The sequence below is a fragment of the Corvus brachyrhynchos genome, unplaced genomic scaffold, assembly GCF_000691975.1.
Source record: "Corvus brachyrhynchos isolate BGI_N302 unplaced genomic scaffold, ASM69197v1 scaffold633, whole genome shotgun sequence".
Lineage (NCBI taxonomy): Eukaryota > Metazoa > Chordata > Aves > Passeriformes > Corvidae > Corvus > Corvus brachyrhynchos.
Genome location: NW_008237435.1, coordinates 2,855,999 through 2,868,997, shown reverse-complemented (window position 1 = coordinate 2,868,997; position 12,999 = coordinate 2,855,999). Strand labels below are relative to the sequence as shown.

At 39.8% G+C, this 12,999-nt stretch overlaps 1 protein-coding gene across 15 annotated transcripts in view; it reads left to right on the top strand.

Moving 5' to 3' along the window:
- The window catches only part of SULF1 (sulfatase 1), a 127,991-nt gene that overhangs the window by 80,232 nt on the left and 34,760 nt on the right, over positions 1-12,999 (top strand). For all 15 annotated transcript variants that reach the window (XM_017731242.1, XM_017731234.1, XM_017731238.1 and 12 more), the window contains 2 exons: positions 2,007-2,158; positions 4,150-4,319. In XM_017731242.1, the coding sequence (XP_017586731.1) occupies positions 2,007-2,158; positions 4,150-4,319 (322 nt within the window). The remainder of the gene's footprint in view (positions 1-2,006; positions 2,159-4,149; positions 4,320-12,999) is intronic.

Here is a 12,999-nt window from a genome sequence, read left to right as displayed (position 1 = left end):
TTCTCACAGGATTTCAGCCTTTACCCATACACTTTCCCATGACATCTAACTGAGAGTTTAAACCAGTTTGGCTGCCTTAGATGAGAGCTATGGTTTCCATTCCGGGAGACAACAGTGCTGGCCATGTATTCCCTGCCCACTATCACCCTCTTCACCTCACAGTTCTTGATTTCTGGTAGGCCTGAGGATAAAAAAGGAGACAGGTTGGATTGCTTTCTTGGTGGCTGTGGGAAGAAGAGCTGGAAGCCTGGTCTAGTGTCTGTAGGACTTGTTTATATGTCACATTCCATGTGGTATAGGAAAGTAACACTATATATGACTGTAATCTCTGGTTAGTGACATTTGGCAGCTCCCTGACTGAATTGCATCATATTTATGTTGCCTCAGACAAGTCTTAATTATGAACACTTTGATTTTTCTACCAGTTTTCCCAAGAAGTTCACCATGCCCACATCAATCAGATCTGAATTATTTGAGCCCTTCCACAAATGTGCTTTTTTGGTTAGATTGAATGTGCCTAGGTTGGATGTGAGGTTTTCCAATGTGACTTCATTTCCTAGTAGGAAACAAGTACAGGGATCCAAGGTATGTCCCACTGCCCAACTGAGGGACAGCATCTCTGGACAGCAGCTTTTTGCAGACAGGCCTGACTGCTGGGTTGAGGCTGGCAGCTAGGGCAGGGGCTGGGCACTGTGAGGGGGGCAGGGAGGGGGACAGCTATCACCCAGAAGAGCTCTGTCCCTGGAAAGGGAGAGGTTTCTGTCATTCTCTCCTCTTCAGTGGTGTCTGATTTTGTGAGCACCAGGGGTACCTGTGTGTAGACTGCTGGGGACACAGGCAGCAGAACTACTGGCACAGGTGACCATCCAGGGTCTTGTGAATCTGAAGAAAACTAAAAAGGAAAACAGTGAAGATACTGAGACTCCCCATTAACTTGCTGGGACTTAACTGGATGTAATAAATCCCAAAAAACCCACATTGCAGACCTAATCAAGTGTTTTGTCACTGCTTCCCAGGCAGTGGAAGAGCAGGATAGAGCCATCCAAACTGACTATTCTATCCAGGTCACAGACCATATACAAGCAGCTAAAGATCTCCCACACCCCTCCCTCCCTAGAAGCAATGTGGCTGCATTTGCCAGGGTGCCATGCCAGCATTAATGCTCCTTTCCAAGGCCAGCTGGCTGGCTTCTGGTGTCTGTGTATCTTTGCCATAGGCAATCCACAACTCCCAGATAGCTGGGAGCCTGCTGCATTGTGAGACTGCTTTTCTTCCTACTTCCTTCCAGAGGAATTGGCAGGAGCACCTATAAACCTTTGGTAAAGGCTGAAATTTTCAGTCTGAGTGGGTTCTTACTTGTCACCTTGAGCTAATGGAAAAACATGCATGAAGTTTGGCAGGCCAGGTAGAGGAGATGGACCTCCAACCCTTTGTCTCTTTTTGGCAAGTTTTGCCTTAGAGAAGATGTGGCAGCCAAGCAGGGTGGGGATTCCTTCTTGCTCTACCTGAATATGTCCTAATGGGATGGAGATCTGTACTTCTCAGACCTTTTATCAAACCAGCAAATGTAGGCAGGATAGCAAGCCTGAACTTTCAAAAGTCAGAAGCCAAGCTCCAAAACATCACAGGACTTGCTTAAAACCACTAGGTGTTTCTCAGATGTTTCCTCTGGGCATTGAACTTTTATTTCATATTCAAGTGGAAACCAAGAGGAACATACTCTTTCTAAAAAAAAACCCTGAAAATATTTCACATGAACACTAGATTCCAAAAGATTAAGAAAAAAACATAGAGTCACAAAGGCTTTCAACTCCCATAAAACTCTGGAAATAACTTATTTTAATTTCAAAACCCTCTAAGCTATAAAAGGAAGATTTTTGGTAAAGCAGCTCTGACTCATTCTAACACATTCTTGTTTCATTCATACATTCTTTTGACTCAAACACTAAAAGACTTGGATTGCAAAGCCTCATGCATGTGTGTTCTTTTTTTTATTTACTTCACAGCTTTTTTTGGGAAATACCTCAATGAATACAATGGCAGCTACATCCCTCCTGGGTGGAGAGAGTGGGTTGGATTAGTGAAGAACTCTCGCTTCTATAATTACACCATTTCTCGCAATGGTAACAAAGAGAAGCATGGATTTGATTATGCAAAGGTATTTTCCAGACGCATAAATGCCACATGATTAATCCATATAAAAATAACTTTCAGATAATTAATTAATTAACCAACTACAACCATGAAATTGAGATGTCATTTTCTCTCCAGGGCATTGCAGATGAATTTTCATGTGAGAATATTAATCACTCAACAGAAGAAAGTTGCCAGGGCTCTTCAGTGGAGTCTGGTGATTCTTCCCTCCCTCTCCCTGATAGAAAGTCATGTTTTGGTGGCAGAAGCAAACAGTAAATAAAAGCCTTTCCCCAAAAGAACTGTGCCCCCTGCTCTACTGAACTTTAAAGTTTTCTGAGTGTTGTCAGTTACTACCCACAGAAGAACCTTGGTTAATGTTGTTTTCCATTATAGAGTGCACACCAAAGAAAGGCTGTACGCCTGTGGTGTCAGACTCCGGATATGACTATGAGAATAGATAAGGGCAAGAACACAGCCATTGGAAAGGTTCAGAGATTGTTTGTGCTCTTGACAAAGTGTGGAAAGTATGCCAAGGTGACCTGCCCACTGCCATGAAGTTTCTTGGAAAGGCTTAGGAGCACAGATCGCAGACTGCAGAAAGCAATGTGGAATTTCCTCAGATTGTAGCTCAAGGAAGATGATACAGATGTTGCAGCTGTGCTTTCTGACCCATGTAATGAGTTTTTGTTGAAAGCTAGTGATGCCTGTTTCTGATTTTCCCATCCACAGAAATTGCATTACACTGATTATATATTTATAGAGAAAAAACCAGAAAATATAGAATATTGGTTAGTCATACATTCCTTACACACCCTGTGTATGTAGCTAGAATAGCAAAACATGAGAGGAATAGATGCTTTGGGAGAGCAGTCATACAGGCATTTCACTTAAACAGGCCACAAACCCAGAAATTATCACAACCCTGGTGCCTTGCACTCATTATCCATTTTGGAAACTAAAGGATCACTCACTGTCTCATCCATAAGTTTGCAGGGTTTGTAGCAGCCAGGGCTGCCGTGTGTGCTCCAAGGGGGCTGCAGGAAAGGGGAAGGGGCAGGGGGACAGGGAGCGGGTGAGCGAGGAGGTCACAGCTGGTTGGCTTGTCCTAGCACTGACATGCGACACAGACCTTGTCCCTCAGGCTCTGCTTTTGCAGCTGTTCAGGGCCTCGAATCCACAACATAAGATTAGTCATGCCTGGAAGTGCTTGAAATTACAAACATTGTCTCAGCACTTTCTCAATGAAGCTCGAGCTAGACCTCCAGGCCAACAGTGAATACTCCAAGGTGGCAGGTGGTTTAATTTAAGTTTTCATCTTTTTTTCTTAGTTCCATTTCCTCCCTTTCCTTGTAGGCTTCCATTTGCCACCTTAGCTGTGGGTTAAGCCAGTTTATTAGCGAGTCACAACCTTAATCTCAGCAGCTGCACTGCTTAAATTTGCACAATTAAATGAACAGAGCCCACAGGAATTCAACTGCTCCCTGCATTCTCATTTGCAATTTCTTTGATTAAGATTTTTTGCAATCTGTTGCCTGTTGTAGCTGTCTTCCACTTTGTACATATGCAAAAGTACAGTCTGAACAAAGAGTGTGCAACAAAGGTTTATGTAAACATAAAACCAGATTAAGATTCAATGTTATTTGGGAGCCATTACCTTGTGAAATGTTTTATCAATGAAATTTAAGAAACACATCTTTGTCAGTACAGTCTGTCATTTTAAATGTTACTTAGCATTATCTTACCAAATCTGGTAATCAAATTTACTTAAAACTTTCTGTTGTATCTGATTTGCAAAATACTGTCTCATTTATGTGGCATTGCCTGCTTAAGAAAGTAATTACTGCTCAGTCTCCTCTATGCTCCCTTAAATCATACATCTCTTTGATGGTATGTTTTTACTTCCTGATCTGAGCTTTAATGAGGACTTGAAAAATAACGTAATAACATGATAGTATGTGATCTAATTAATCATGCACTTTGTAACTTTTGCTTTTTGTTAATCGTATGTTCCAGGACTACTTCACAGACCTAATCACTAATGAGAGCATTAATTACTTCAGAATGTCTAAGAGGATATATCCCCATAGGCCCATAATGATGGTCATCAGCCATGCTGCACCCCATGGCCCCGAGGATTCTGCACCGCAGTTCTCAGAGCTCTACCCCAACGCTTCCCAGCATATGTAAGTCAAAACCACACACTGCCAGACCCGCTCCTTGTGTCTGCTGCTGTGAGGGGTTTGTGGGGTTTGTTTATGGAGACATTGCAGGAACAGGGAATTCAAATATGAGACACTCATGTAAGCAGAGAATGTTTGCATGTTTCTTTTGCTGTGCTTGCTCCTTTCGCGGGGGAGAGTGACAGCTCTGACCATTATTAAAGCAGAGAGAAGCCCTTTTCCTCCTGGGAAGTTGTGGGAGATTAAAAGGTCAGTATTTGGCTTTGTAAGGGCAGCTTCTTACAATACCCTGAAAATATGTAGACACAGGTCAGGATCTGTTGGAAAGATATTACTTCCTTCGTTTCTCTCTAAGATATGCACTTCCTGGGCTCTAACTAACTGAATGCATTGAGAGTAAAAACACCCTTTTGAAGCTTTTGAGTGTACCAGATTTGTTTAGAGACTAGATACTGGCAGATTCCCAAAATAGCCTATCAGACTGCATTTTTAAATAACATGCTTAATCTTTTCTGGTGAATAAAATATAACAAAAAAACCCCAACTCTTCATTTTGTTTCTAGAACCAAAAGCAACTTCAGGTAAAAATCTGTGGATTGTCCACATCTGTGGATTCCACATATTGCTTCATAGCTTGAATATTCTGGGTCCTTTTCCTTATAGTGAGAGGCAATGGAAGATTTCCGCTGCGCTTGTGCCTACCATGGGTTTGTAGACCGGTCTCTCCATTTGTTCTAAAACAATGTCTTTGCACACCTTCAAAAAGAAAAAAAAAAATAAACAACCCAAACCAAACCCCACCAATCACAAAAAACACCTTAATTAAATATTTCAGCTGGATTGTACATTTATTTGTCCTCTCAAAATGAGGAGAAATCAATTTCATTAGACAATGGGAAAGCTTCTTGGTCTAAAAGTTGTATTTTGGACATGCTGCAATAGTTCACACACAAGGAAGGTTTTTCTACTTACATCAGATACTTTAATATTTCAAGGAGTGGTAGTTACTGCATAAACAGCATGCATAAACTGATCACTAGTTGGAGCCAGAAAGAGATTTGCTGTTCATGGCACATGGTAACGTTTCTGTTGTTTTGCATCTTTTTATCCTCTTACTGGCTGCTACTTTCTAGATATGCCAGTTTCCCTGACCTTATAATCTTACATTCTCCATGATCCCACATTCCTGGGACTAGACTGCAAGTAATGCAAACCAGTCAGCAATGTTTCGTAGTTATTTATATATTCAGAGTAATTTCTGCCTGTATAGGGAGCTAATGAAGATTTTAGTTGGTAAATAAGGTAGACACACCTGTTATTATTGGGTTGTATGGAAGAACTTCCTCAGTCAGTATCCTGAACTATGTGCTCCAGCAGAAAGTAGCAGGGAATGATGGTGGGGCGAGGGGAAAGTAAAACCACAAACTTTTTCCCTGTGTTTTTCTACCTTCTGCAAATCACCAGTTTAGGTGAAGCATCCAGGTCAGTGTGCCCCATTCTCTTTGCACTGATTTGATCTCTTTTGGAACTCTGGTGGCAGCCTCACCATCTTGTGGCAACAAGTTCCACGGTGTCACTCTCTTCACAGGGGACAAAGGGCTGCTTTTTGTTTCCTTCTAGACCTGAATCTTGGTTATGCCACCTGTGTCCCCTACTTCCCATTCTGTGAAGAGTAATGAATAGTCACTATATCAAATTGAGTGGATTTCTCCCATGCCTCCTTTCAATTGCCACTTTTCATAGCAAGAGTGTTATATCTATTTGTTCTCACCCCATTCAACAGATTGCTTCCCATTTAGTAGCACAGACTGCCTGGCCTCAGGCAAGCCATCCTGTCTCCTGGGGGACTATCCATCATACAGGAGGGCAGGATTCAAACTGTTTCCGCTTAGCTGTGGGGACAGTGTCTGGAAGAAAAGCACTGAATCATTGTATCTCACCCTACCTCTCCCCAGGCCAAAGCAACTCATTTTAGGCTCCTTGCTCCCTGTCTTCTGACAAGTGCTTGTAGGAACTTGCTTTGGTTTATCATGCTCTTGACACTTTCTACTGCTTGGTGTTTTCAGCCTGCTTGTTTTCTAACTTGTGCTAGTAGAACAAACAGCTTTAGTTAGTCTCAAAATTTTTAACTGCCTCTGCACCTTATACAGGTTATATGTTACCTGCAAAGATTAAGCAAAATCTTAGCTAAAATTAATTTTTATTTGTGTGGACTCCTGGGGTCTAAATACCTTGCTCTGGTAGGCTGCTTGTGAGAGCACTCAGCTGTGCTTCTTCTTGCCTTCTGGTGTTGTTTATTTCTTGGCAACCTTCTTGCAAAGAGTTTTTTCTCCAATGACCTCAAGAGATCCTTGCTGGCTTGTCTTGTTTCTTCTTGAACTGCATGTGTTAAAGTTCAGTCTGCAGACTGAGAAATGAGACAAATTGAAGATAAACTGCTAACTTGGGTTTTGGTGGCTGAAGATTCCTACTGATTTCTCTATCAAAAATACGAGCAATGTGCTCTAAAAGATATGAGAAGTTCAGTTCTCACAGAAATATTCAGTGCTCCCTATGAAAACAGCACAAGAACAATAAAATCCCTCCTGCCAAGGTTTGTGTAATTTGAACATTTAACCCTTAGGTTTTCTTCCTTGGTGGTCAAGCACCATTTGAATCTCTTTCGTTCTGACCTTGGGTGACAGCCATCTGACCTTGGATTTTGTTTTTAAAAATGTAGTTGCTGTATCATGTTACTGTAACGCCTACCTCCAACAAAGAAGGGAAACCAGGTCAAAAGCTGCTTGCTGGCTTAACAAACTGAGATGGAAGGTTATACCTACAAACCAAGGATTAAGATAGCCTGTCAACCACATGTGAGAAGTTTTGCTTAAAAGAACAGTAGCTGAAGCAGACCCTTAAATTATGTGATGTCTCTTTGCTGGTAAAGTGCCTGCTAAAGATGGAAATACTGCCACTATATATTAAAACAAAACAAAACAACATCAAAAAAACAACTCAAAAGTTTGTTTAGAAGAAGTTTTCCACTGGCACATATAAAGACGGGAGTGGCTATGGCAGGAAATACTCCAGTTCAGGGAGAGCTCTGCCCTCAAGTGTGGGCGTCTATTGGTCTCATTTCCTCACTTATCAGCATGGCAAGAATAAAATCAAATGAATGCAGCAGCAAAGTCCATAAGATTTATGAAAAGTACGTCAAAGACAAAAAGAAAGTGAAGAATTACCATCATTATGTTACAGTCCTCCTCAGCACAAACAGGCTCAGTCGCATGGAAAGTCTTACAAAGACATGAACAGTAATGATGTGTACACTGTTTACTTATTAAGTGATTCCTGTTAATTCTTATTAATTCCAGTTTAAAATTAAACACAAACTATATCACACTGGAAACAGCAGACTATTGTTTTTAAGCATCCATTCTCCCTCCACTCTCCCACTTCTCCTCTCCATAAAATATGTCCTATTTCTGACATCTAAAAATATTTCTGAAGGTTTATTCTGGCTGCTATCACCATAATGAGTGATATATTTTCTGAAAATAAATCACACTAATGCATGTACTCTAACTATCCCCAGACATTATTTCTGTGAAAGAAAATGGGGCTGTAGAAGACTTACTAGATGAAAGCAATACTGAGATTTTTGCTGTGGTAATGAACATCATCTGTCAAGGAGCAGGGTTGTTAGGCCTTTGGAAATGCTGTTGTTAAGTATGAAGTTATGTTACAGGACAATCTTGTTTCATCAGACAGCTGAGCAGGAAAGCTCTGATTCAAAGGATGCTCTAATGAAAGCCTGAATTATCTGTTATTTTCAGGGCCTCTGGCACTTTAACTTCCCTCTACCTTCCAGTGTGAACCAGTCTTAGGGGAACTGTGAATCAGACTTAAGCTGTTTATAAGCTGTGAAGTAAACAAACATTAGAAGCAAAAATCTGCAGGAGACAGGTTTACTGAAGAATGTAAAAAATGAAAATCTGAACCACTACTGGCTGTGCTGAGTTAAAATCCTTGGGCTGGCAGGAGAACTGACAGCCAGATTTTATGACTACCTGGAAGCAATCCTATTGCCAAGCTAGGAACATTAGGAGGAGCAGATAGAAATGATGTCTTGGAATAGATCAGAAACCTTCATAAGCTAAGAAAAGGTGGCAGATAAGAAAGGCAGAACTTTATATTTCCGTTTAAAGATCATATGAAAGGTGCTGATATACCAGGTGTGTAGGTCAGCATGTCTGCAGTAGGGAAGTGTCAAAAGAAATGCTGTTGCAGCTCTGGATCCCCAGAGTAGTCTTTAGTGTGAGTTTAGGGTGTGGGGTGGCTGCAACTGGAGTCACTGAGGCCGAGTCTCAAACATCTGTCAGTAACAATGGTATTTCTTGTAATGTGGACACGGGACCATTAGAGTGGGCTCACACATTTGCATCAGCAATAAATCTTGACATGTCGGTGTGTAGTGTCACTGCTGGCCTGAGGCCTACTTGGACCCCTGACTTAGAGATAAATTATCAAAATCGTAACACTCGTCACTGTGGGTGTGATTTTAAACAAGACAAGAAGAAATGGTGTGAAATAGAAATGTAATGTTCTAGTTGCACAATTAACTTCTGCAGAAGCATCAAATTATGTTTCCTAAATGAAAAAGGTGTTACATTTAACAGGCAACAACTGTTTTACTTCTTTGTTCTGAAATATAGTGGTTGCGTTACACTTTGGAATGTAAGTTTGGAAACTTTCATACCCCACATACCTAGATCAATAAATATCACTGGGTTTAAAAGATTCCCCTTTTAAAAGGCAGCAAAAGCAGACCCAGAATGGTGAAATTCAACTTCACTTTAATACTGATCATGGCCACTGGTTGTGGGGGTTTTTTTGACTTCTAATTTTGGCCAGAACCTAGGCTTCCTGCTTTCCAAGAACAGTGTCTAAACCTGGAAGTCTACTTTCCCTGGAAACAAGGAATTTGCTTCCTTTGTTTATTTACACTTGAAGAAACATGACCACTTATGCCATGTTTGCTAATCATATTTCAAAGAATAATAGAGGTGCTAATTCTGTACAGAAACTATTCGTTTTTTTCAATCAGTTTTACCAGAGGTATTATTTTAAAATGTTGTTGACTTTTATTTTTATGAAACAAAAATGTTCTTGGGCCATCTAAGTACTGTATTATTTTCACTAACTGGAGGAATCCCAATCCAAACAGAAGATTAGCCAAACACTTTTGGGATAAACCCCCTGAGAACTCTATGGAATTATTCAAGCCCAACATTTTTAGACAGTATTTTTGTGAACATAATTTCTTTTGTTGAGTAGAAACAGGAGGGAATTAGGAGATTGTAAATAGGAGCAAACACAGATTTTAACTATGAGAAATTGAACAAATGTTTGGAAACATACTTTTTTCTTTCCACATTATCCCATCTGTTAGAGACATGTATATATTTAGATCAATTTTTTAGAAAGCAAATGTTAAAGTTGTACTAAATTCTTGAAGCTCTTAAAACATGCTGAACTCTCGCAATCCCTTCTTAAACTGCAAAATATCTTTTAGTAACAGTGATTTGCAAAAGGGCTATATTCCATTTATTTCATTATCACTATTCAGTTCAGTTACTAGTCGAAGCTAGTCATTTCTTAATTATTTGTTTGGAGACTCCATTTTAATAGATCCTCAAGTACAAGCATCCATTTTTTGGGTTGTTGGTTTTTTTTTTATTGTTTCTTGTCTAACTTAAAGTTATTGTGGTACCTTAAAAGCCAAATAAGATGCGTTCTTAATTTTGAAGTTCAAATTTAAATATATAAATATAGTAAATATGTTGTCAGAGTTACTGAGGCCTTTTGATTACAACAGTGACTGCTAATACTGCTCCTTTTCTCTCAACATAACTATAAGTATCTATTTGAACTTATGTTTACAGACAAACAAATTATAAATTTTGTGGAGAATCTTTCTTTAAAAATGCAGCAATGCTTATAAATATTTATTCCTTCCATAGTCTATAGATCATTTGATTATCACTGTAAATTTCTCTGTAAACTTATTCACGTAAGTAATTGATTACAAAATCTCAGGGTGAAATGTTCTCATTGTAAGTATGCATTTATAGGAAAGTACCTGACTATGTTCAGCATTTGTTATTGTTAAGTACTTTGAATTTTTTTGTTAGTTTAACTGAGAGTATCAACTCAGGATTTTGTGAACCTGACATCTTCCAGTGCCAGAACAGATCTGTTATGGAGTGCCAAGTGGTCTCTGTGTATTAAGTTCTTCACAGTATGTGTTGGACAAATAAAAGTGAGCAGCAGAGCAATCTAGATTTGCCCAAGTTAGTATATTCTACAAGAATGACAAGTACTACAGTAGCAACTTGCCAGACTTAGAGGGCATGGACAACCTGAAAATAATGGGCTACCTGGTACTGTGTGCTGATCATGGGTGAACTGATGTACTCAACACAAGATGGACTCATGACTGAGAGGAGTCCATGGAAAACATGGTACCTATCTTCAACTTTATCCTTCCAGTGCAAAGAGGAACCAAGGAAATGTAGGTGTCAGTGTTACTTTACAGCAGTACTTGTCAGTACAGAGCAAAGTTGTTCCCAAAAATGGAAGGATAGAAACAGTGACAGACCATGCCATAATGACTTTCAAGGGCTTATAACAGCTGAGCATTTAATTGTTATCTCCAGCTGCTTCAAGAAAAAAAGTTGTGATAAAATATTATCGCTGACCAGGAAGAGGTTTGTCTACATGGAAAAGTTTTCAGAAACCAGCAATATTCTGCCTAGGATTTACCTCTGCAGTGGTTGGTTGGCTGGTTGGCTGGTTGGTTGGTTGGTTGGTTTACACCAAAAAAATAAAAGGTAGGTAGATTTGAGAGCAGGGTCAGATCTTATCACTGGCAACCAGTGCCATTCTGGTGGATTTCTGAAAGGCCCAACAAACTGGGGTACACAGGGAACATATAGAAGTGGGGTTTTGAACACTCGGACACAAAACCCCACAAGAAGTGGGGTTTTGGAATTCCTTTCTGTCTCTTCCTTAGTACTCTTTCTCTGACATTATGGACCCCTGTTTCACATTTATCCATCAGCCAGCGACACTGGATATTTCACAGAGGGTTCCTGTTCCTTGAATTGTCTGGGAGGAAAATTCTGCTCACTCTCTGCCTGCTGCATTTCTCACCCAGAAAATTCAAAATGCATTTGGAAAGTGTCTGTGAAAGGTTTCAACCACCCTGCTAAACCCTTGAGTGCTGCTTTTAAAAACTATCCATTATGTGGAGGAGGCTTCTCACAATAGCCTGGGAACATAAGACCTGAGCCTGCTTCAGCAGCTGGCTCTCCTTCCTGGCACAGCAGCAGGCTGTCACCGCACTGCCGGCTGAGCTCAGCTCACAGCCACCTCATCCCTCTGTGGCTGGGGCACTCAGGACCCCACTGAAAAAAACCCCAGGGTTTTACTAGGAAATGCTGATTAATCAAAACTGAGCTCTTTCATGGGAAAACATCTTGTCTGATGAACTTCCAAGGAAACAGAGAAAAATTTGCACTGGAAATATCCTTCTTTTCTGTCTGATAACTGATAAGTTCCTAAGACTTGCTTCTTCAAGGTCTGGGTCTCCCTCTGCTAGTACTGCTGGCTAGCCAGTAAAACAGAGGGCTGTGCTCCTGGGATAAATCTTATTAATTTTATGACAGTATTAATTTTAAAAGTCAGACTTCAACCATGGGAAATTACAAAAGCTTTGACTTTTCAATATGAAATAAAAGATTTTTCAGCAGAAGAGGAATTCTAGTTTATGCTTGTCTTTGCTCAGTAGGGAGTTAACCTTTTCATACTCCTTAATCTCTATCAAAGTCCTGTGATACTGTTGCCTTACTTCTCTTTTCCCTTGAGACTAATGATTAAGTAGGTTAGTCAAAACTTGCTGCGTTTACTAGAGGCATAGTTCTCAAATTCTGCCTAGCTTCTCAAATAATGGTCTCCAGTTAAAATGTGTACTCCAGTAATTTATTGAAGATGACTATCAGTTTACTACTTTATTCTTTCAGCTGATTTTTATCCTCAGAATATGTAGCTAAAGGTCATACATACAATATCTGATACAAAATCAACTTGATTCCTGTGATCACATACAACCATGTAAAGAAAAATGACAGCTAAGGGAAGGACTGGTCAAAGGTATGACTTCAAGTTATACAGTATTCTGAAATTGTTCATTTTAAGAAAAGACAACTACACATAAATATTTCAGTGGGAAAAATGTACCTTTTGTTAACGCACGTTATAATTTTCTGTACCTAAGCAGCAAATTAATATTGAATTGAATTTTTATTCTAAACTGAGAAGAGAATAATAAGAATCAAATTAATCTAATCACACAACAGTATTTTCTTCACTTTCTCTTTATGTTTAATTTTCAAATGTAATGCTGCAATTCGTGCATCATGTACTGCAGTGTAATAGAAACAGGGGAAATATAAAACCCAAAGAATCTAATCAGAATGACAAAGCCTAGATTCCTTCTTTCTAGAGAAGGAAATTGTTCATATGTAGGTGAAACCATTATGGGACATCAGTTTTGCTTGGTTTCTCTTCACCTTGTAGTTGCCATGTATGCTAGGTATAAAAACAAGACTGATGGAGAGCTCTTGTAACATGCTTCTCT